The sequence below is a fragment of the Dermacentor albipictus genome, chromosome 1 (assembly GCF_038994185.2).
Source record: "Dermacentor albipictus isolate Rhodes 1998 colony chromosome 1, USDA_Dalb.pri_finalv2, whole genome shotgun sequence".
Taxonomy (NCBI): Eukaryota; Metazoa; Arthropoda; class Arachnida; order Ixodida; family Ixodidae; genus Dermacentor; species Dermacentor albipictus.
In genome coordinates this window covers 203,876,786-203,897,844 of record NC_091821.1, presented here as the reverse complement: position 1 = coordinate 203,897,844, position 21,059 = coordinate 203,876,786, and the positions used below count along the sequence as shown (strand labels likewise).

The 21,059-nt window shown below is 40.4% G+C and overlaps 1 protein-coding gene across 9 annotated transcripts in view; it reads right to left on the bottom strand.

Annotated features, from left to right (window-relative positions):
- The window catches only part of LOC135896929 (zinc finger protein 236-like), a 159,735-nt gene that overhangs the window by 138,323 nt on the left and 353 nt on the right, over positions 1–21,059 (bottom strand). For 7 of the 9 annotated variants that reach the window (XM_070530766.1, XM_070530768.1, XM_065425466.2 and 4 more), the window contains exons 2-5: positions 7,179–7,330; positions 6,682–6,979; positions 3,410–3,613; positions 915–1,211 (exon numbers count right to left, since the gene is read on the bottom strand). In XM_070530766.1, coding sequence (XP_070386867.1) covers positions 915–1,211; positions 3,410–3,613; positions 6,682–6,978 — 798 coding nt within the window. In that variant the 5' untranslated portion in view covers position 6,979; positions 7,179–7,330. Of the gene's footprint in view, positions 1–914; positions 1,212–3,409; positions 3,614–6,681; positions 6,980–7,178; positions 7,331–7,596; positions 7,676–12,316; positions 12,405–21,059 lie in introns of all 9 variants that reach the window. The other 2 variants (XM_065425462.2, XM_065425463.2) reach the window with 2 other exon arrangements.

Sequence of the window (21,059 nt, the reverse complement as noted above, 5' to 3'; positions counted from 1 at the left end):
CATTACCACGCTATTATGGCCAGACCGATTTGTTCATCGGTGATTACTGACAAGATACTACCCACCAGCAATGTTCTGGGAATTTGTGAAATTATTTTGCAAAAACCTCTAATTAACAAAATTTACGATTTAACTAAGTTTTTCACTGAAAGTACAACTCGATTATAACAAGGTTTGAATGTAGCGAGAAAAACAAGCAGCAATGCTTTACAAGCTATGCCTTCTTTACTTTCTTTCTTTGTTTCTTTTTCTTACAAACAAAGTTAAATGAAATGAGCCTCCATACATGCAAAGGCTTATACAGGGTGTCTTAGCTAATGTCAGCAAAGCTGTTTAAAAAAAAGTTAGCGCAATATACGATTATCCCACCTATGATGTTCAGTTATCAGTCTTCTTCTGCCACCAAGATAACTTTTGTGTACTAATTATTTGAATAATTATAGAATATCGATTATATAACTTTTTAAAATTAGGAGCATGACTTTCTATGAGAAACCTGTTAGTGCATCCTAAAACATCCCAGTAAGACATTTTCAGCATACTATGTCCTGTGCAGTTCATTTTTCTGCGCATTACTGGTAGCATGTAAAACATGAAAAGTGCCACATAATTATGCTCTCGTGCCATGACACCAGTAGCCCCAAAAGTGATATTAAAGAACAAACTCCGCTCATTATCTGACTCCACAATCACTTGGTCATTGTATTTTATTCCCCTCTGCATCAGAAACAACAAGGTGATTACAATGTTGCGCATGACATTACAATGTACAAAAGCAAAGACAACTTGGAAGCACGTAAAGATGGCTTGCTTAGCATGCGCTATAAATAAGATTTCTCCCTATTTACACTATACAAAGGCTAGCGTAAAAAAAGATGCCAATAGAAATATGAAACATATTCACTCCAGCTTGCCTGTGTACTAAACTCGTCCCCACACTCAGCACAGATCAGATTCTCCTCCTTCTGGTGCAGCATCAGGTGTGCCTTGAGGCTGGCCAGGCGTGCAAACGATTTGCCACACTCTGGGCAGGACGGCTGTCCCGGACCCGGATGGGTGGCCATGTGCAGCCGAAGGTTCAACTCCTGGTTGAAAGATGCTTCGCACCTTGAACATTTGAAAGGTTTGTCTTCAGCATGTGCACGCTCATGCCGTTGTAGCTGGCTCCACTTCGGGAACTCCGTGCTGCAGACACTGCACTTGAATGGGCCCTGCAGAGTAGACAGAGTTAGTTCTACACGGCCCATTTAACTTTAACAAAGACGAGGTTGCATAGGAGCTGTTTGTGCTTTAAGCTCACAAGCAAGCTGGAAAGTTAACACTAGAAAGCTGCTCACAGATTTCTATCACATTTCAAATAGGAAAATTGTGTCACGTGCTATGAAGCACCATTCAAGCATGACATACAAAAGTAGTACAGTCAAGCCCAGATATAACAAACTCCTTCAATGAACAAAACGTGTCAGCTATACAAGGTGTCCCACATAACTTCAGCCAAGAATGTAAAAAGGAAAGGCGCGTCGGAAGCAAACTGAATGGAACGCATACTATTCACAATAGCTTATAGTTACTCAGACATTTCTTTGTTTTCCCCATAACTCACTAATTCATTAAGTTTAATTACCCAACTATTTAATGACTGGCTAAGGGCCCCAGGTATGATACGCAGATTTGTAGAGCACCTTCAGAAACCACCGATCGAGTTGTTTCCTTTACGTTACATCTCACATAGTCCTTTTTTCTGGGTTGCAAAGAAAGCCCACGAAATATAAAAAAAGCCACGTGACGGAGCGCTTGTGCAGTGTTATCGTGCTGCTCTCAAGCGTGCATTCAGTGAACAAGGTCGGCTCCGGTCGGATGACGGCAAAAATGCATGCTGCTGGCCGAGCTTCCTCGTTGCCAGTCACAATGCAGCCGACCTTGTTCACCGAATGCACACTTGAGAGCAGCACAATACCACTGCCAAACTCTCCGTCACGGGGCTCGTCAGTATGCGCTGAACTTTCTTCTTTTCAATATCTGTGAAAACATTCTTCTGAGAGATAGAAAAAGAAGCTGCCATTTCCTTACTCAATTAGGCAATGGCACCCTGCTAATCGGCGGGGTCGCACTGCTGCAGCAGCCTTTTACTGCTGCCAGCGCACCGCGTCCATTTTTCTCCACTGTGGCTTCGGCATAACAGGTTCATAGGTCGTTGGAATGTTATTTAAGCAAATACACTGGAATATAAAGTTTTGATCTCTAGAAATACAAGTAAAAGCCCACTTCTGAAGTTGAACTATCAAATTTACAGTGAAAACACGATCGCAATAACTGTATGAAAATGTGTTACTCCTATGGGACGGCAGCCGGGAAAAGAAAGTATTATCCCGAAAAATTTATTTTGCAGAATTGTATCAATAAGATTCCACTGCATGGATATGTATTTATAATGACTAAAGCTGAAATATAAGAGTTCCTGCAAATTGTATAGTTATATAAACCAATCCACGCTGAATAAAAGAACTTGTTTTAAACGTTTCAGCCAGACATATCACACGCACACACACAAACAACGCTTGTTACAATAGACCCCTGTACAACAGACTTTAGGATATAATGGACCATATTTCCACGTTAGTTTGTTCTACCTATTTTATAAATGCAACAAAGTTCGCTTTTAACAGAGCACGCTAGAATGGACCATCGGCTGATCTGGACGAAATTACCGGCAATTTTTGTCAAAATCTGGCTTATTAGACGGACTTTTGCCGTGTTGACACAGGCTGGCAACTGACTTGCGAGGGTTAGCCGATGATCGCGGCTCAATATCTTGTGTATGAGGGAGGGAGAAAAGCGGGGCGGAAGCGCGCCGTCTTTCGCGTGTGAGGCGGGGGAGGGGGGAGGCGAGAGAAAGAGGGGGTTTATAGCCCAGTGGCTGCTGTTAACAGCATGGCCATGCGTGGGCATCGTATCTTGAAAGCGATCTGCGATGTGGACAAAGTGCGCCCAGTGCCGGTAGCTTCTTACGTGCTGGGCTTTCAACGTTTGGCTCACGTAGAAGTAAGAGACAGCACGAAGGTCAATTCACTCGCTGCTGCCGCCGCACTTGTCTTGCTTAATTTGCTATCGCAATCGATGCTTCACCTATCAGGTGAAACTGCGACTTCTTTTGTTTGTTTTTTTACTTTGGACGTTCATCACTCACTCTGTGCAATAAAATTGTTAGACATCGCGACCAAAGTTTCGGATATTATGGATGTCGGATAAAACGGACATTTTTTGTCAAATTATCAGGGTCCATTGCAACAAGAGTCGACTGTATACACATGCGCCGCAATCCTGAATTACCAACTCATCTGCAGACGATAGCAGCCACATCAAACCTGAAAGGGTAGGCAAGGAAAGCTTCGATTTTAAAACAACATGCCTTGCCAACAGGTGGCCCAACGTCGTCGACTTTTAGGACTGCAAGTGGCATTTTTTTAGCAGTGTCCGCTTCAGGCAGTGTAATCAGTGGCATGCCTGCAGGCACGTTTGTGCTCAACTCCATTAGAGGTGCTGTGCCACTGCTTTCCAAGCTAGCCATGTCTTGTGGTTGAAGCACTACCACTTGCTCTGTGTCATCATTGCCCTAAGAAAAGAAAAAAAAAACAAGCTTTGGTCATTGTCTAAAGAAAGGGAAAATATGTGCATCAAGCGAAGCCTGTTGTCTTAGTGCCACTAATCATAGAAAAGAAAGAAGGTTGACCGAGGGGCCCGATTTTTATTCATATTAATATTAATGATGCCAGTAATCATAAAAAACAAGCCTACATCCCATCCCCCTTACTTTCCCACAAGTTAACATTCAAGACAAGAGATTAGAATTATCTCATTTTTGCAATGGTCATCTTTTCTGACAAACCTTAAACAGTTTTATTTGTAGAAACAAAACCAAAAATATTTCTACTTGATACAGCTAGAAGGCAGTGCTTTTCATACCACTAAGCAGTAACAACCAATTAATAACAACACTTTCATACCCAACAATGCAATTAAACAGTACTGGCTCACTTTCCTTCCCTATACTAGCAACAAGCTGTTCACACAAAACAGTAATCATATTCTTTTCATAGTAATTAATATCATGTACTTCAAAAATGCTATTCCTTTGTACACTGAATGGACAAAACTTTGGCTTAGTAAAAAATTAACTTTGAGACACCTAAAGGTCTCTGTCAAACTAGTAGATTAGTGGAGCACAATATAATTTTGGTGTATTCATGAAAAGCATCACTATTTGTAAAAATGTGCCAATTTTTAATATTCTCACATAAATTTTCATAATTTCATCCAAACATTTGTGTAATTACATCAGCAAAAACTTAAGTTTTTGTCCAATAAACTCTGAGCTGCTATTTCATTCTCCACACACACAAAAATTTGAAAGTAACATTCATCACAACATGAAGCAAGCACTGAGGTACAAGTGCCCATCACTGTTAAGAAAAGATATACACAATTTGGCCTGGGAGAGTTGTAGACTGAACTTGAGGCAAGCTGAGGTAGACTTCGCACAGCAACTGTAGACAGAAGTGCTATTCACATTCATGGCACTACTCTAGCAGCATCCATACCTCAACTAAATTAATTGCCAAGACACAAAAAAATGTCAGTGCCCTTCCTTTGTAAAGAAGGATGACCAGTAAAGCTGTGTATGTGGGCCCCTTAATGGCGAACTGCACCTCCATCGTGGGTCGGCCCAGCATTGCACTATCTACGGGAACAGCACACGTATGGAGACTGCTTAACCCCTGCTTCACCTACGCCGTGAATCAGCCCAGCACTGCCCCGTCTTCGGGATCGGCCCACGTGTGGGAAGTTTTGTGTCTACACATGGACACGATCCTGGCGGAATTAGCCTTTAACAGCTTCGCTGTAATTCGCTGTAAAATTGGTTACGTCATTGTGTTTCTCAATTAATTATTAAGTTAAATAATTCATTAATTACTTAACAGCAAACGTGGGAGCAGTGGCATGAGTGCGTTTGTGTGGTAGCGCCGAGGGGCGCCAATGAGCCAGCTGTGGAAGAAGACGACGCTGGAGCCAATCGTTATGATACCTAGTCTTGTGTTAACACACGATCCTGGGGGAACTAGCCCTTAACAGCTTTGCTGTAAAAGCATATCTGCAAAATTAATTTTATTTTATATTCTTTATTAGTTCATGCTTCCAGTCAAATAGGTGCCTAAATGTTTCAACGATTAGAAACTAGGGCATGATATTGAGAAACAAAATTTTATTTGAGGAGATTTTCAGTGGATGAATCACTATTTCATGTAGCAAATTGTCACTGTTGAGAGATGGCTGCATAGCTATGATCAGAAAAAACAGCATTAATGCCAGCACTCTAATTCCCCCCAATTAAAGAGAGTTTTATCCCTAAGATCAGTCCAAAGTTCAAACAAGACATATGCAAGAAGATTAAGAGAAATTAAGGGGCTCAACATTAGGTATAAACTATAAGAAGCAAACACACAATGAAGCCAAGGAAAGCATAGAGGAAATTAACCATTTTGTTTACAACATTTCACTTCTACTTCATTATTTTCATGAATACGGTATGATAAACAAACGTTACCAGTGCATGTTGCTGTGATTTAAAAGGCAGTGACAAATAGTAAAAGAAGAGAGCAAGCTCCAAGAAGGTGCATTGCTTTGCACAAGAATATTCTTGCTGTGAAAACATCCAAAACTATACTTATATTCAATATATTCACGGCCTTTTGACAAGATTTTGCTCAGTTGATTTTCTACGCAAAAATTGAGAAAATTGTTGACGGGAACAAAAGTTTGACATGTTTTTATTATTTACATTTAGTTGTTTATCTTTTACTACACCTATTCCTGCATTCAATGCTTTGTATTTATTTTTGTGTTCACCACTTTTTCATTTGCACTTCAGTTTCAAGCTGTGCACCACTATAATGACGTCAAGATGACAGTGGTCACTTAATAAATGATATTGGAGAGAGTGTTAGAGTAGATCTCAGTGATCTCAGTCACCGCCGATTATCTTTCCTCGCCGCAACCACCCTAACAAAGTGAAACACATTTTGTGTTGATCATCAACTTTCGCTCAATCCTTCATACCTAGCACTATCATCGATTGGAACGATTTATGCTCATACAAAGCCATGGAAACTGACATAGCCAAATTTAAGGAAATAGTTTGCACTACTGTGACATGCTGTTAAAAATGTTGTGTTTTCTTAAGTGTGTTTTCTTGATTTTTTTTATGCTTTGCGAGTTGTTGCTTGCTCCTCATGTTCTTATGTACGTTGTGTTTTGGTTCTTTTTAACATATGATAACTACATTGCCTTGTTGAGCAGTAAAAATTTCTTGTAAATGTTTTTCTTTTTATGTATGCTGTACCTGAATGTACACTTGTGTTGTTTCTTGTAGCCCCTCCATGTAATACCCTATTTTGAGAGCCTTTAGGGGTATCGTAAATAAATAAATAAATAAATAAATAAATCACTATCTGTGATGGCTATAAGTTATTCATCAGGCTGACAACTTACAGTATGTGCATGCTAAAGAGTTGATTATGATGTGGAACCCATAAACAAAAGTTTACCAGCACAATGTAATCTTGATAAAATATGAATTCTGTGTCCACTGGTACTACTATTACAAATTGTACAGCCACATTTTACCTGGACAGAGAGTTGGAGAACCCCGTCTGCAAAGACACCACTGGAGCTAAGCAGGGACAGGTGAGAAGCGTCCACTACAAATGCTCCTGATCCATCCTGGGTGGTCCCAATCATGATGCCTTGTGTGCCGCTGAGAAAAGGAATGCTCAAGTTGACCACAGGCAAGGCAGTCACTGCCGTCTCCCCGGGCGATGCCTCTGTGAGAAGTGCAGAGGCATCCGCCAAGATGCCATTCTCCGTAAGGCTGCGCACGTCTTGGATCTCCATTGCACTATGTTGCATGTAACTTCGATTCATTCTGCGAACGTAGAAACAGAAAGAAGACAAATTACTCTGTCACTGCATATACTGGGCAACAAATGATGCAGTGCAGTATGGTAGATGCAACTGAGTGTTGCCACACGTGCACCATATTTGTAGCACAAAAATCTCTTCTCTGACAGGACACACACACACTTTAACCCCCTGCATGTTTTCTCCCTTCAACATATTCTCACGTGGGCAGAGGAAGCTCCTCTCTGGAGATTTCAGGCTGGACTGGCCCTCCTTCCTCCTGTCAGCTGGGCATAAGGTTCAGCATTTGAAGAGGCCGCGAACTGTCCAAAGTGCACTGCCCACATTTGCAATGGATGCTTCGCACGTGGTGTGGCTGTGTACAAAGAATACAAAAAGAAAGTGCTTACAGCTGCTGTAGTACAGACATACCAGCCTGAAAACAATGTGTGTGCGCTCAGGGTGAACCAGTTCCACAAGCCATTTATCCAATTTATGCATGAAGCAGGCCTGCAAATTTTTGTTCAAACACATTATTAGCACATGTGAGAAAAATAGGAGGAATCAACGAGCCTGACATTTCGTAGAAAACATAAGAAGTCAACACAGAGGAAAGCCAAGGAAAGTATATGGGAGACTAACCATTTTCGTATGGTCTTCTACATTATGTTTTAATAGGCAGTACAGGGGTAACTGTGGATCGCAGGGAGAGGCCTTCGTCCTGCAGTGGACATAAGAGATGATGATGACGATGACGATGATGATGACCCTTAGCTCCTACAACAAACAGAACACACTAAGTGCATCTGGTGGCCAGCCCTTCTCAACTTAATTACTGCCACAGTGGTAGAGTGGCAGATACTTTACAGTTGTTTTTTACTTACAAGCTCTTCAGTTGATCTTAACAGAACAGCTTAACAGAACAACTGGCATTAAGTGTATCAATGTACTGAAGCCTTTTCTTACCAGACTCCACAATTCATTTTGTATTCAATATTGTTTGGAAATGACAAAATATTCCTTTAGTACAATAACCAAAAGTAATTGCTCTTTAACATTTGCATTCAATTCGATTGAGAATTTTTGATATTTGAACAGTCGTACTAGGCATTTTTCCGTTCTTTGTTTTACCAAGCCTTCTAAAAAAATTCCACCATTTGTTTTCCTTACTCTGAACTTCAACCTCACTTTCACTTAACAAACACTGTTTCACAAAACATTTTGGGGTGTCTTCCACTTTGCTGCAATGCACTTTAAGTAAAAGGTAGAAGTGGGCCAAGGTTTATTGCTTTACAATATATATTGAAGTGGTTGTTATGGCGAGATGGGTGCCAGAAAATTATTTTTAATATTTTGTTTGCGATATTAAGATTGAACATTATATTTGTATTTGAGAAAAAGAAAAGAAGAAAAACCAAGGCATTTCTCAAACCAAGAGACTGTAAAACTAGAAACACTACTCTAATTGAAGCATGGTAGCTGTAGAAGCTTCTGTCTTTCCATTCATGCTTGACTAATGAGAATCACATGCACAAGTTTCCCCTAGATGGCATTAGCCTGGGCTGAGTTGGCACATACTCATTTTCCAATTTTCAATGGTGCTCAGGTGAAAGTCATGCTTTATATAGAAGAGGCTGATAAATGAAATGCTGTTGTCTTGCTGTGCTAATTACAAAACCCAAGATATGTCTGTGTCTCAACAGAAAGATTTAGTTACTGTGACTGAAAAGAAGATTCACTTCACATATTGTTGTGGAGATACAGCCACTTCAATAGTCATACTGTGGTTCAACAAGGGCCGCAAGGATTTTGAGAAAGTTCTAGAGATAGCTTCCAGAGGTTGCAAGGGTATAACCTATGCAGACAGAGAATTTTGAAGTTTTAATTTGTTTCTGGAAAGACTAGTGTATGTTCTGTAAAAAATTCATGCAAACTGACCATCTGCAGTATTAATAAGAATGTACAAAGAATTTAAACTTTGTTTTTCTTTTTGTTTTCCAATCTTTGGCTGATTTTACTGCTTTTTACAAAAAGTCTTTAACTTATTGCAACCCAATCTTGGCCAAATTTTGTATTCATATGTACAAGTATGCTTGGAAACACAAGTATGCGTAGTATTCAAGCTATTAAACTGGGAAGGTTTAGGAGTAAGTATCAATTTCGAATACCTCAGCGACCTTCGGTTTGCTGATGACATTGTTCTATTCAGCAACAATGCAGATGAGTTACACCAAATGATTGAGGACCTTAACAGGGAGAGTGTAAGAGTGAGGCTAAAGATTAATATCCAGAAGACAAAGATAATGATAAATAACTGGGCAAGGAAACAAGAGTTCAAGGTCGAGTTTGTGGAGGAGTTTACCTAGGTCAACTAATCACAGGGAACCCTGACCATGAGAAGGAAATTCACAGAAGAATAAAAATCGGTTGGATCGCATATGGCAGGCATCGTGAGCTCCTGACTGGGAGCTTACCGTTATCATTGAACAGGAAAGCATACAATCAGTGCAGTTTACCGGTGCTGACATATGGCGCAGAGACTTGGAGACTGACAAAGAAGCTTGAGAACAAGTTAAAGGGACCCTGAAACAATTTTGACGATATTGTACAAACATACTGAGTCGTTACAGTATGACCTTCTGATAATTAACTGACCCATCTAAGTGCTCCGCTTAAAGCGTGTAATTTATAAGGTTTTAAAATTATACAACATCGCTGCCGATCGCAGCACACTGCTCGACGGAATTTTCAGCCACCCCTACCAATATGACATAAATGACTCAACTGACGTCAGTAGGACGAGCTATCCGATTGGCTGCCCAGGGCACGTCCGATAATTTTTCCACCTTTATGGTGAACAAATTATGTGCGTTGGAATGTTATTTAAATTGTTTCTATTTCTCACTACGCCTAAGGACTTCCGGCACACAGCAGTTGTCATCTGCTTGTGTTACAATGTGCTCTGTGTTGAGTATTGATGAGAACTCCGTGGTCAGTGTTGGTCTTGATCTTTCTTTTTGCAAGCACCATGGTTCGCCCTAGTTACAATGTGGGCTGCAAACATAGCGACTGCCAATATGTGAAGCTGCGACATTGTGTCCTTCTCCAAGGTAGCACACGAGTGGGTGGCTGCAGTGCATCGGACTGTCGGTATCCGATGGGCACCAGGATTTACATTTTGCAGCCCTCACTTTACGCCGGAGGATTATTACCACAATAGCGTTTTGTGTGTCCGGTATTTGGGTAAATGCAAGTGCAAGTGGCCTGGGCCTGGGAGTTTCATGGGACAAGTAGAGGTGCAAACATGAGTGGTCTGCACGATGCGGCCACCTGGTGGCACAGAGCTCAACTACACACAGTAGCAGTAACGAAATGTATTCTTCTTTGCTGCTGGTGTAAATTTTTCGCAGGAGTGTAATCGTTCAAACGTTGTTTTTGTAAATGTTTAAAATGTTTTATACTTGGTTAGAGCAATTTTAGCTCTTTGTTTGGCTGGTTAAGCTCTGCAACAACAGGTGGCTGGACCGTGCAGACCAATCAGGCAGCTCACGTACGTCTACGCTAAAGTTCCTTCATCAGCTTGAGTTTAAGCCTCCACCATTCCGTTGAAATGCCCAGCTCGCCTGTGGTTACCGGAATACCAGACACCTTCGGCGCTGCGACAGAATGCTCGCAACACACGCTGCTTCGATAGCTCTCGCTTGGGGTCGGCTGCCAAGCAGCTGGCTGAGAGCTTGGAAAGGCTTCGCGCGCGCGCTCCTAGAGAACTGGAAGTCGACGACACAACGTGCCATCATGACGCTGAGCCAGTGAAGGCGGAGCTTAACCCCAATCACTCGGCAACCAAGTTGAGGAGAAAACGCATGACTATGGAGGAGGGTAACTTGTAATCGTCCGTAGCTCTCTTAATACGAGACGTTTCACACAAATGGTGGTGCGAATGATTAACTTTAGCTGTACCCTACAAGTCTACAAAATTTGTCCGAATCATTTCAGGGGCCCTTTAAGGACCGCACAAAGAGCGATAGAATGAAGAATGCTAGGCATAACTTTAAGAGACAAAGAGAGCAGTTTGGATCAGAGACCAAACGGGAATAACCAATATTCTAATTGACATTAAGAGAAAAAAATGGAGCTGGGCAGGTCATCTAATCCATAGGTCAGATAATTGGTGGACCATTAGGGTTACAGTATGGGTATCAAGAGAAGGGAAGCGCAGTAGAGGACAGCAGAAGACAAGGTGGTGCGACGAATTTAGGAAATTTGCGGGTGTTAGTTGGAATCGGTTGGCGCAGGACAGGGGTAATCGGAGATTGCAGGGAGAGGCCTTCATCCTGCAGTCGACATAAATAGGCTGATGATGATGACAATGCACAAGTATGTGTATAATACAAGTATTGAGGCTTTATTGTACTACTAAGAAGTTTTGGTCATGTGCAATATAGGCAACCAATCATTAATGTTTTCCATAACTATGGTGGAGATTAACAATTTCTTTTTAATTAGTAGAGTGAAAATAAAATAATTTATCTTACTTGCAATAAACCGTCCACGAGGAGCAATATGTGCTATTTTATTTATTTATTTATTTATTTATTTTATTGTACCCTCAAGACCGAAGTATTACAGAGGGGAGTGGGTAAAAAAAACATACACAACTAAATAAACAAAGCAGCAATAAACAACAAATGTGATTAGTTAATTGCATCCGGGAGTAATGCTGTCTGATAAGGCCGAACGAAACTTTGAGTTGTCCTTGATTGCGACAACTGCGCCGGGAAGGTGGTTCCATTCCTGAGAGGTCCTAGGAATGAATGATTCGTTACAGGTTCTGGTGCGGCACTGAATGATTCCAACCTTATGGCTATGGTCGATGCGAGAGGAAATGTAGGTAGGAGGTGCTATTAGATTATCCTATGACTCTCTCCTAGACTTAATGTGAAGTCCCAACCAAGGAGGTTAAAGAAAAACTGCTGGAGTGGAAGTTCCCATAGCTTCTTGCCAGGATAGTTGAAGCCAATGTTTGCCCCTCCTTCACCTGAAACAGAACCTTGTCGAATGATCTCCACTCACAGATTAAGTGATTTGGCTTTGTTATTGTAATGCTAGGCTAATTAGAACATAAAAGATGGTTGTTCCTAACAAAAATAATTATTTCTTCTGAATATTGACGACGTTCTTCCCAATACAATATGCCAGGATATTCAGATTTCACCCTAAAACCAGTGATGCATACAGAGAAACACGTAGATACACGTCTGGTACAATAAGCCATGATTAAGTAAAGAAGTTGATTAACTTGTGGGAAGTGTCAAATGCACTTCACCATTTTTTTTTACATGCTTCTCCTGTGCGGATTCACCTTCGGGACATCGTTTCCACTCTAGCAGTTCTTCTTTATGACCTCCTTGGTCCCAACCTTGCGTAAGAGGCTGTACTTTTCCCACTTTCTAGAGGCACAAAAAAAAAAAAACAAGGTAAAATATTGAGAAACTAAAGCTTATTTGAAAGTAACAGAATAAACTATATTCTGCATAAATTTCATCTGGTTATCTGTATAATTAACGAACATGGATCTCTGAGGCGCATCTACCCTCTAGCCCGAAGAAAGCAGCTGTGGACAGTTTTAATCAGATTGTCTTTAATGTCAAGACACTCCACCTATTGAGACTTCACATCTCAAAAGCAACACACAGTTGAGTGTGCTTAGATAAGGACAGTCACTGGGGTGTCCGAACAATTTTTTTTTATTTCAACAAAATTTTTACGATTGCCATACCTGCCAATCAGGGGACCTCAATATTTAGGAGATTAGCCAAAGGGAAAGAGGGATGGGAGGACAAAAGGAAAAATATAGCTTTTTTTCTTGGAGGGGGGGGGAAGGAGGTGCATTAAAACATCAGAAGGAGCTCTGAATGGCCTCCAGTACAATTATTAGATGTCTCGATGCTCGTACTGTGACCACAGACGGTGCGTGCATAGGTGTATAATTATGGAACATGTACTATGTCCCATGATAGTGGCCCCTTTCCACTTTTAATATGATTCACTGCTCAAGAAGACCATACAGCTGCAAAGCTAGCCTGAGGAAACCAGTCATTATACAATGCGCATAAGACCATTGCCGCCTTCTACACATCTCTATCTGAAGCGACCAGAGTTAGGACTAAGCTGCCTACAAACAGACAGCTTGGATTTAAATCTGACAGTTACCTATCACATAATGTCAATAAGGATATGATTGTGCTACATGACACAGTTTTACTTTCAATTTTTATTTTTTTCCTCCGTGTTGGAGTTGGGGCACTTTTTCGGTTGATTTATGGCCCTGTCCGTACAATCGGGAAGATTTGTCAAAATTCAGGAGTCTCCCAGACAAATCAGGAGAGTTAGCAGGTAGGGATAGCAAATCACCGCATACTTCAGAATTGAGCTTATGTTTTCTATGCATGCCTTTGTCTCACCTGAAAAATTCTTAACCGAGACAAGCTGGTAAATACAGACCATGCAATTGCGTGATGCTCAGACTTTGAAAAAATCACCTAAAAAGGTCTAATTTTGAACTACCTGTTCAAAAGCTGTTATTTTGGAGGGGGGGGAGGGGGGGGGTGTGTTGTGAGCTTGTGAAAAAATATTATTTTATTTCAATTTACAATGTTGTATAAACAAGATTAAAAAAAGTACGACAGTCTTGACAAAATTTTCTACTCTCTTTCAATGTCGGATCAAGAGGGTTGCTTAGGAATTATAACACCTAAAATGCAGACATCCCAAGTTCTCTTGCAACGTCAAGAGAGTCGACGTGGAGCTAGGCTCTTACTGATGACATGTGTCATGACTCAGTGCACGTGAAGGCTTGGTTATAGTAAATATTAAATAAAGAATATTATTGAAGGGGACCTCTCAATTTACAGAAAGCTAATCTTCCCAAGTAATGGAGCGGCCAAGTAAGGTACAAAAAGTATAAAAATTTGAAAAAAATTATTAAACAATCTTTTTGCTTTTTTTCAGGTTGGACCATTCTGCAATTACATTGTCCTCATTTTTCACACTGTCTCAGTTAAGATGTTTTCAAGCTGAAACTAAGGCGTGCAGTGAAAAAATAAGCTCGGTTCTGATGTAGAAAGTAATTTTGCTATCTCATATAAAAATCTTCTTGAAACCCAAATATAGTTAGGACTGCCCTTATTAAGCTACTGCAACAGCAGCATGTAACATGACCTGTTTCATCACTGTTGTGGGTACACCAGGAATGCGCTGACTTAAAGGCCAGTGTTCTCACATTAAGACTAAAGATTTATCTCTAATCTCTTGATGTTAACTTGCTAAAGAGAAAGGACAAGGCAGGGGACAAGAAAGGACCTGCCAACCAGTAAACCCTAAATTTCATAAAAATGCCACGGTCATCACACCTGAAGGTGAGAGGAACTAGAATATCACACATTAAAAAAAAATGCTTACCTTGAGCATGCACCTTCTGTAGAATACATATGCACTATATTAAAGATGATTATCCTTTAGACGCAGCATACAAGCAGCAGCAAACTCAATTGCAACAGCCCGCACTGTCAAGTGGCCACTGTTTATAGACCATAGTGACTTCAGCAACTGTGCTGTTGCTGATTTCGCCTACTATAGAAACATTGTCTGAATAAACTAGCTTGAAGCCAGGAACCTATCTAGTGTCCTTTCACAATCGGAAGCCTTCCAAGGGTTATGGCTGGAGTATGATGAGTGAAATTTCATGATAAACTGTGATAAACTTCATGAAAAATTCTGAAGTGCTGGCAGGTATGCAGATAGGGAAGCACAGACTGCACATGAGGAAAAAGTAGCCGTTCTACTAGAGGTCTCAAGAGAATAATGAAGAAATAACTTTATTTTTACAAAAAATGGAGCCGCCGATCTTGTTATGATGCCCTCGGCAATATTATACTGCTTCATGTGAGGCTTTTGCACCAAGAGCATAAATAAAGGCTGCTGTGAGATAAACGTGATGTAGCCTGGATGGTTTCAAGTGATTTTTGTATTACTGCCTGATGTCTTTTGTTGTTTAGGCAAGAGTCCTATCAGAAAAGCACACATGGGGATATTTTACTCTGAAAACACTACAGCAACTATGCTACAGTTCAGCAACAAGTAATCTGCAGCCAGGAAACCTGTCGCATTAAACTGCTGCCACTCTCAGAACCACCCAACAAATAATCTGCCAATTATAGCTTAGCTCTGCACCATGTGATAATGCAAAAATGAGTGACGGCATCTTTTGGCAGTGGAAATGGTAAAAGAGACTGTGGCAATATAGTCCAAAGCATTTTTTTTTCAATGCAGGTAAACAATTTGAGTTCCACTGATGAAAACACTATCAGTGCTGTTTTTAAGAGGTAAAAAGATTGTTACTAAAAAGCACACTAGTCACCGACTACCACCAAAACGAATCCGGCTGACGTTCTTGTGATCATTAAGTCATGGAAGAGGGTCCGGTCTATTTTTTTATACTGGTTAGTGAGCTGTGCCTCTTCAGTAGTGGTCCTAAATACCTACCAGACAATGGCTCGTCAAATTCTACAATAAAAGGTTATTTTGGTATAGAATCTTGCAACAGCTGCAACTTTTTCTCCAATACTGTGCACAAAAAACTGACATGTGGCTATTACACATAATGATAACATGCTGCCACTTGTATTTCTGGTGCTTCCAGTGCATCACAAGAACAGTTCCATTCCCATTTCTCATTTTCTGGGCCATGGAGAATGTTTCGGTATTTTCGTTTATTTCTTTTAGTTTTCGGACACATAATATTGTGAAAACTAAAAACTGCACACAGGTACAGTAGCCTGACTGTGTCAGCCTCATGCTCAAATACTCACATTTAATGCTAATGCCACTTCAGAATGCAGTTCATGTTTAAAGTTTAAGCATGTTTGTTCTTTTTGTAGAGTAAAAAACTCCTACATGACCCACTGTTTGTGCTCTATATAGTCAACGTGCTTGGTGCACATTTTTTACAACTTATTTAATGAAGAAAGTAGCCGATTACTAGTGGCTAATTACGAAAAATATTTGCAGAATTACCACATCACTGCTTAAAAACCGTAATGGATTAATTACAAGTTAATAAAATATGCATGACTATTACATGTTGCTGGGCTCTTGAAAATTGAAACAAGTCAAGTGTCCTTAATGTGGACAGTTTCGCATTTGGCACAGCTAGCATGAAATGCATATGTTCATGAGTGTAACCTACTTTCCATAAGCATGTTTCTGCTCTGTGACTTTAATGCTCCAAGTGTTGCATGACCATCAATGTCAATTACTGGTTACGTGAACTCTGTATGAAAAGCTCTACTGAACATCTCAATTTCCTGTAATCTAAAACAAATAGTGGAATGAAGCACTGAAAACACATCTATATTAGATTGTTTTTGTTAGTGAACCTAGCAGATACTGATTATACATGCAAGGACACTGACAGAATCTCTGACCTTATAAAGCAGTGCTGGTTTCCCTTTGTTTATGTTCCTGAATCTCATATCGTTTATTCTGATTTCCTTGATTTCTCACGAGCACGTAGCACCTCTGGGATCAATCACAGAATTGCTCACTTCCAACATTTGGGCAACTCAGCACACTTAGTGATGCTGAGGTTTTAGTCACTTACTTTGAGAACATTGTTCAGACATACATCAAAAGATATGTACCCCTCAGAACAAAGAAACAGAATACCAAAAACGCCTGGATCACAAGAGATATTTAGCAGTTATCTCGTCGTGTTGCTAGATTAAACTGCTAAAAACGGGACAGTGACCCATTAATACTACAGCAATTTAATGCTGCTAAAGAAGGACTGAGGCAAAAAACTTATTCAGCAAAAAAATTTATTTTACAGACATACCTTGCCAAATTTAATAAGAACCAATCGAAGGAAGTTTTGGCAAATAATGTCACTAGCTGGGACATCAATTGGGTGTTACCCGCCGCGGTTGCTGAGTGGCTATGGTGTTAGGCTGCTGAGCACAAGGTCGCAGGATCGAATCCCGGCCACGGCGGCCGCATTTCGATGGGGGTGAAATGTGAAAACGCCCGTGTACTTAGATTTAAGTGCACGTTAAAGATCCCCAGGCGGTCAAAATTATCGGAGTCCTCCACTACAGCGTGCCTCATAATCAGAAAGTGGTTTTGGCACGTAAAATGCCATAATTTTTTTTTTACTCATGATTATTAATGTAATATCTAAGGAGCCACCTCAAATGCAAATGCACTTAATTCTTATTTTGAGTCAGTTTTTACAAGAGATAACTTTCATATCCCTGCATTTGATATCTCTTCTGACTGCTTAATTGATGCCATAGTGACTGAACAAGGCATACTAAATCTCATATCAAATCTAGATAATAAAACATCTGCTGGTCCTGATAATATTCCAAATTCTTCTCGTGTGCATTACTCTCTCCGGACAAGCAAGTATCTAACAACTATTTTTCAGAAACTGTAGTCTACCTGTAGAGTTGCTACCTCATGGAAGGTCGCAAAGGTTCTTCCCAAGTACAAGTCTAAGGACAAGTACAAGGACGAGTACAATTTGACAAATTACCGGCAACTTCTGTGACATCTCAATGTAGAAAATTACTAGAACATATTATCTACAAATTCATTGCTACATTTCTGGATGCCAATGACATTTTATCAAGCTTTCAACATGAGTTTCATAGTGGCCTCAGTACTGTAAGTCACTTAATATTTGCCCATGATATAAATTATTCTCTAGGTTTAGCTAACCAAGTTAATGCCATATTTACTGACTTTTCAAAAGCCATTAATGTGGTCATACACTCCACTTTTTTGTATATCTAGTCAAACGGCTTTAGAGTTTTCTTGTCTCAGCGATATCAGTTTGTATTTTTAAGCTCTACCAAATCACATATCGAAAATGTTATCTCGTGTTCCACAGGGTTCAGTGTTAGGCCCTCTGCTATCTCTAGCGTATATAAACGAGTTACCCTTCAATGTCCGCATCAAAACACATTGACATGTCGACAATTGCATAATCTATCATGTTTTTCAATCTCCTGCTAATAATGTCATGCTTAACAATTGTTTTGAAAATTTCTGTAACTGGTGCAGCAAGCCAACATCAATTTTAGTAAAACTGTCTTTTTCGAGACGCGAATGCCCTTCCTCATTTTCCTACTAATTTAATGGTTCACCTTTGCAAAAGGTATTAGAACACAAGTATTTAGGACTTCTGTTTTCTCACGACATGTCTTGGTCCAGACACCTTGATTTAACATGCAACAAGGCACTTAGAAAACTTGGTTATCCTCAGCGTACGCAATACACTGCTGCTAAATAAGCTGAACATTTGACCTATAAAACACTAGTTCATCTAACTTTGAGTATGTGTCTGCTGTGTGGAGCCCGCACAAACAAAAAAACATTAACAGATTAGAATCAGTGCAAATGAGAGCCTGACGAGTTATATGTCATAGATACGACAAAGAATTCTTAACTTTGTCCAGTTTAAATACTCTAGGTCTAACCTCATTGCAATCCCAACGCCACGCTAAATGCTTAAAGTTATTGTATACTTGTTCACACTCACCACATTACACTTCCCTAGATTTTGTCAAAGTTTAAAGACCTTTAATACCAAGCTACCACCACTACCTGAACATTTTAGCATTTCACCCTCGTACACATCCTCAACTTTTTGTCCATAGTTTTTTTTTCCCCCTACAGTATAGACCACTGGAATTTGTTGTCTGGCTGTATTCGCGAATTGCCACTTAATGAGTTTCTAAAATCTACTGAATGTTAGTGCTGCGCATCTTGTTTTATTGTATTTGTATTTGATTGTCTCTTACTAGATTGTTTTGTCTTTGCATTATTCCACTCTGGCTATGGCTTATATTTGGGCCACAGTATGTACAAATAAAATTTTAAAAAATAAAGGATTAAACTGCAATAAGAATTTTTCTACACAAACGTTAGATTTTGCATTTCTCCATTCATAAACACAAAATCCAACATTTAATTGCATTATCCACACCTGACTATTGTTCAGGGAAGGTAGTATCTAGGGTGATGCCTTGCCCTTCACCCCTATGTCACCTTTTCCCCGCAGGAATGGGAGCGGGGAGTATTCTGTAAGTGTCCACCTAGTGGACTGTTCCATTCAGTCGCCGCTGAATAGCTGGAGCTGCACGAATGAGAAGACAGGCTGGGGGGGGACCTCCTTTTCATTTGTACCTCAGCCCAGCCAATCAGCACCAGCACACTAGATGGACAGTTACAAAATACCTCCCCCCCCCCCTCCCCCCCCAAGGAGTAGAGTACACAAGTTCGCTGTAACAGTGCAAGCTGTACTGCTGCAAGCATGTATTTAAGAGCATAAGAAGAGTTGCAGCACAAGGGCTTCTATTCTTTACAACTATCCATGGAGAGCATCTTCTGAGGAACGGGTGTATAGCACAGTTTCCTTATTAATACACTATTTCCACACTGTATCTTTTGTAAAACAAAGCATCAGTTGCATATGCACATGCCAACACAATACATAGAAGTAAGAGAAGCTATTCAAGCAAGCCCAAAATAATACGAACTCATCTTAAGGCCTTTCGTTTTTGAGATTCTATAAAAAGTAGACATTCCCAGCAACAAAAGCAAGTCACAGGAAACACAAGCACATCCCAGAGAATATGTGCAAACAATGCAATGTGACGACGATTTAAGCACCAATATGACAAAGGTGCTGTAGATACCTCACACTAGGTCAGGTTTTATTTTATAAGGACGGTACTGTAGTTAGCTGTACATTGTATAATTACAAACATGTACAAATTGAAAGTGCATACACACAGGAATTATTTGGGTATTGCTGTGTTTTCTGTCACATGAATTTCTATGTTCACAAATACACGCTTGTAAAATTGTACTTTGTAGTCCCAAGCCACAATGCAGACGTGAAAGAATGCAGACGAAAAACATTGGTTATGTGCAATTTATAGCAGTTGTAGAACTGTTGTCTTCATATACTTAAATGATGACTAACTCAACAAATAGACAGGAAAGCCTGTCAAGTGTAGTGTCAGGCCAACATCATTACGGTCTTTCAATAAAAACATCCTGCCTCTGAACTGTGCGACATGTGTGGCTCTCAAAGAGCTTTTGCCCAGAGCTGCTTACGCCATCTGAAATTAGTGCTTAAGTGCGTGGACATCGCACTAATACAGTACTACGTGATTACTTAATTATACTAAAAACTTCACATTGTGAGATAATGTATGCACTCCTGTAATAACTGTGATTAATGATTCGACACGATCTTCTCACAGCCGCCTACGCACCAAATCAATAATAAAACAGAAAGTCTTAACACAGACGCCGCAAAACTAGCGTCGACTACAAGTAAAACACTTCACCGTGGAACGCAGCAGCACGCTGCGCAACACAGAAAAATAAAAAAGAAACAAGAACGGTCAAGTTGGCAGGTGGGAAGGGGGCAGATGCGCCTCTTAGGTCACTAAAGGAATGCTGACGGTATCACTGCGTATACTAAATTGGAAATGGCACACACACACAAATAATAATAATAATGGGAGCTTTCGCTCGTTCAGGATTACTAACCATACACAGTGTTCAGCACTGCCTCCCCCAGACACTTTGAGCTGTGCTTTATTGGACCGGTCTTGTCGCTTAACCAGCTTAACCATGGAACTTTCGAACACGCACATATCATCGAGTGAAGAAGTTGAGCTAACCAACCCTCATGCAACGCAAATGGAGGATCCCAATAGTAGGCGTAAAAACAATTACACACGTACTTCCGACATGACAAAGGCTAGGCATGCGTCTGATATAGGATTTGCCAGCAACTCGATTGGCATATTTGTAATGTTACTGTCGTAAGAATAACCCAATAACGTCGTTTTATTCACTCGTCATACCATCAAAACACTCCTGGTAGGACACGAAGAGCCGCATGTGAAGTAACACTCCTGATTAGTGAAGAACGTGCGAAATGATGACATCTAATGTTATGTATACTTCATTTTAGCGCGAAGTATCCCAGCACGACGCGACAGCGCCCACCTGCGATACGCCAT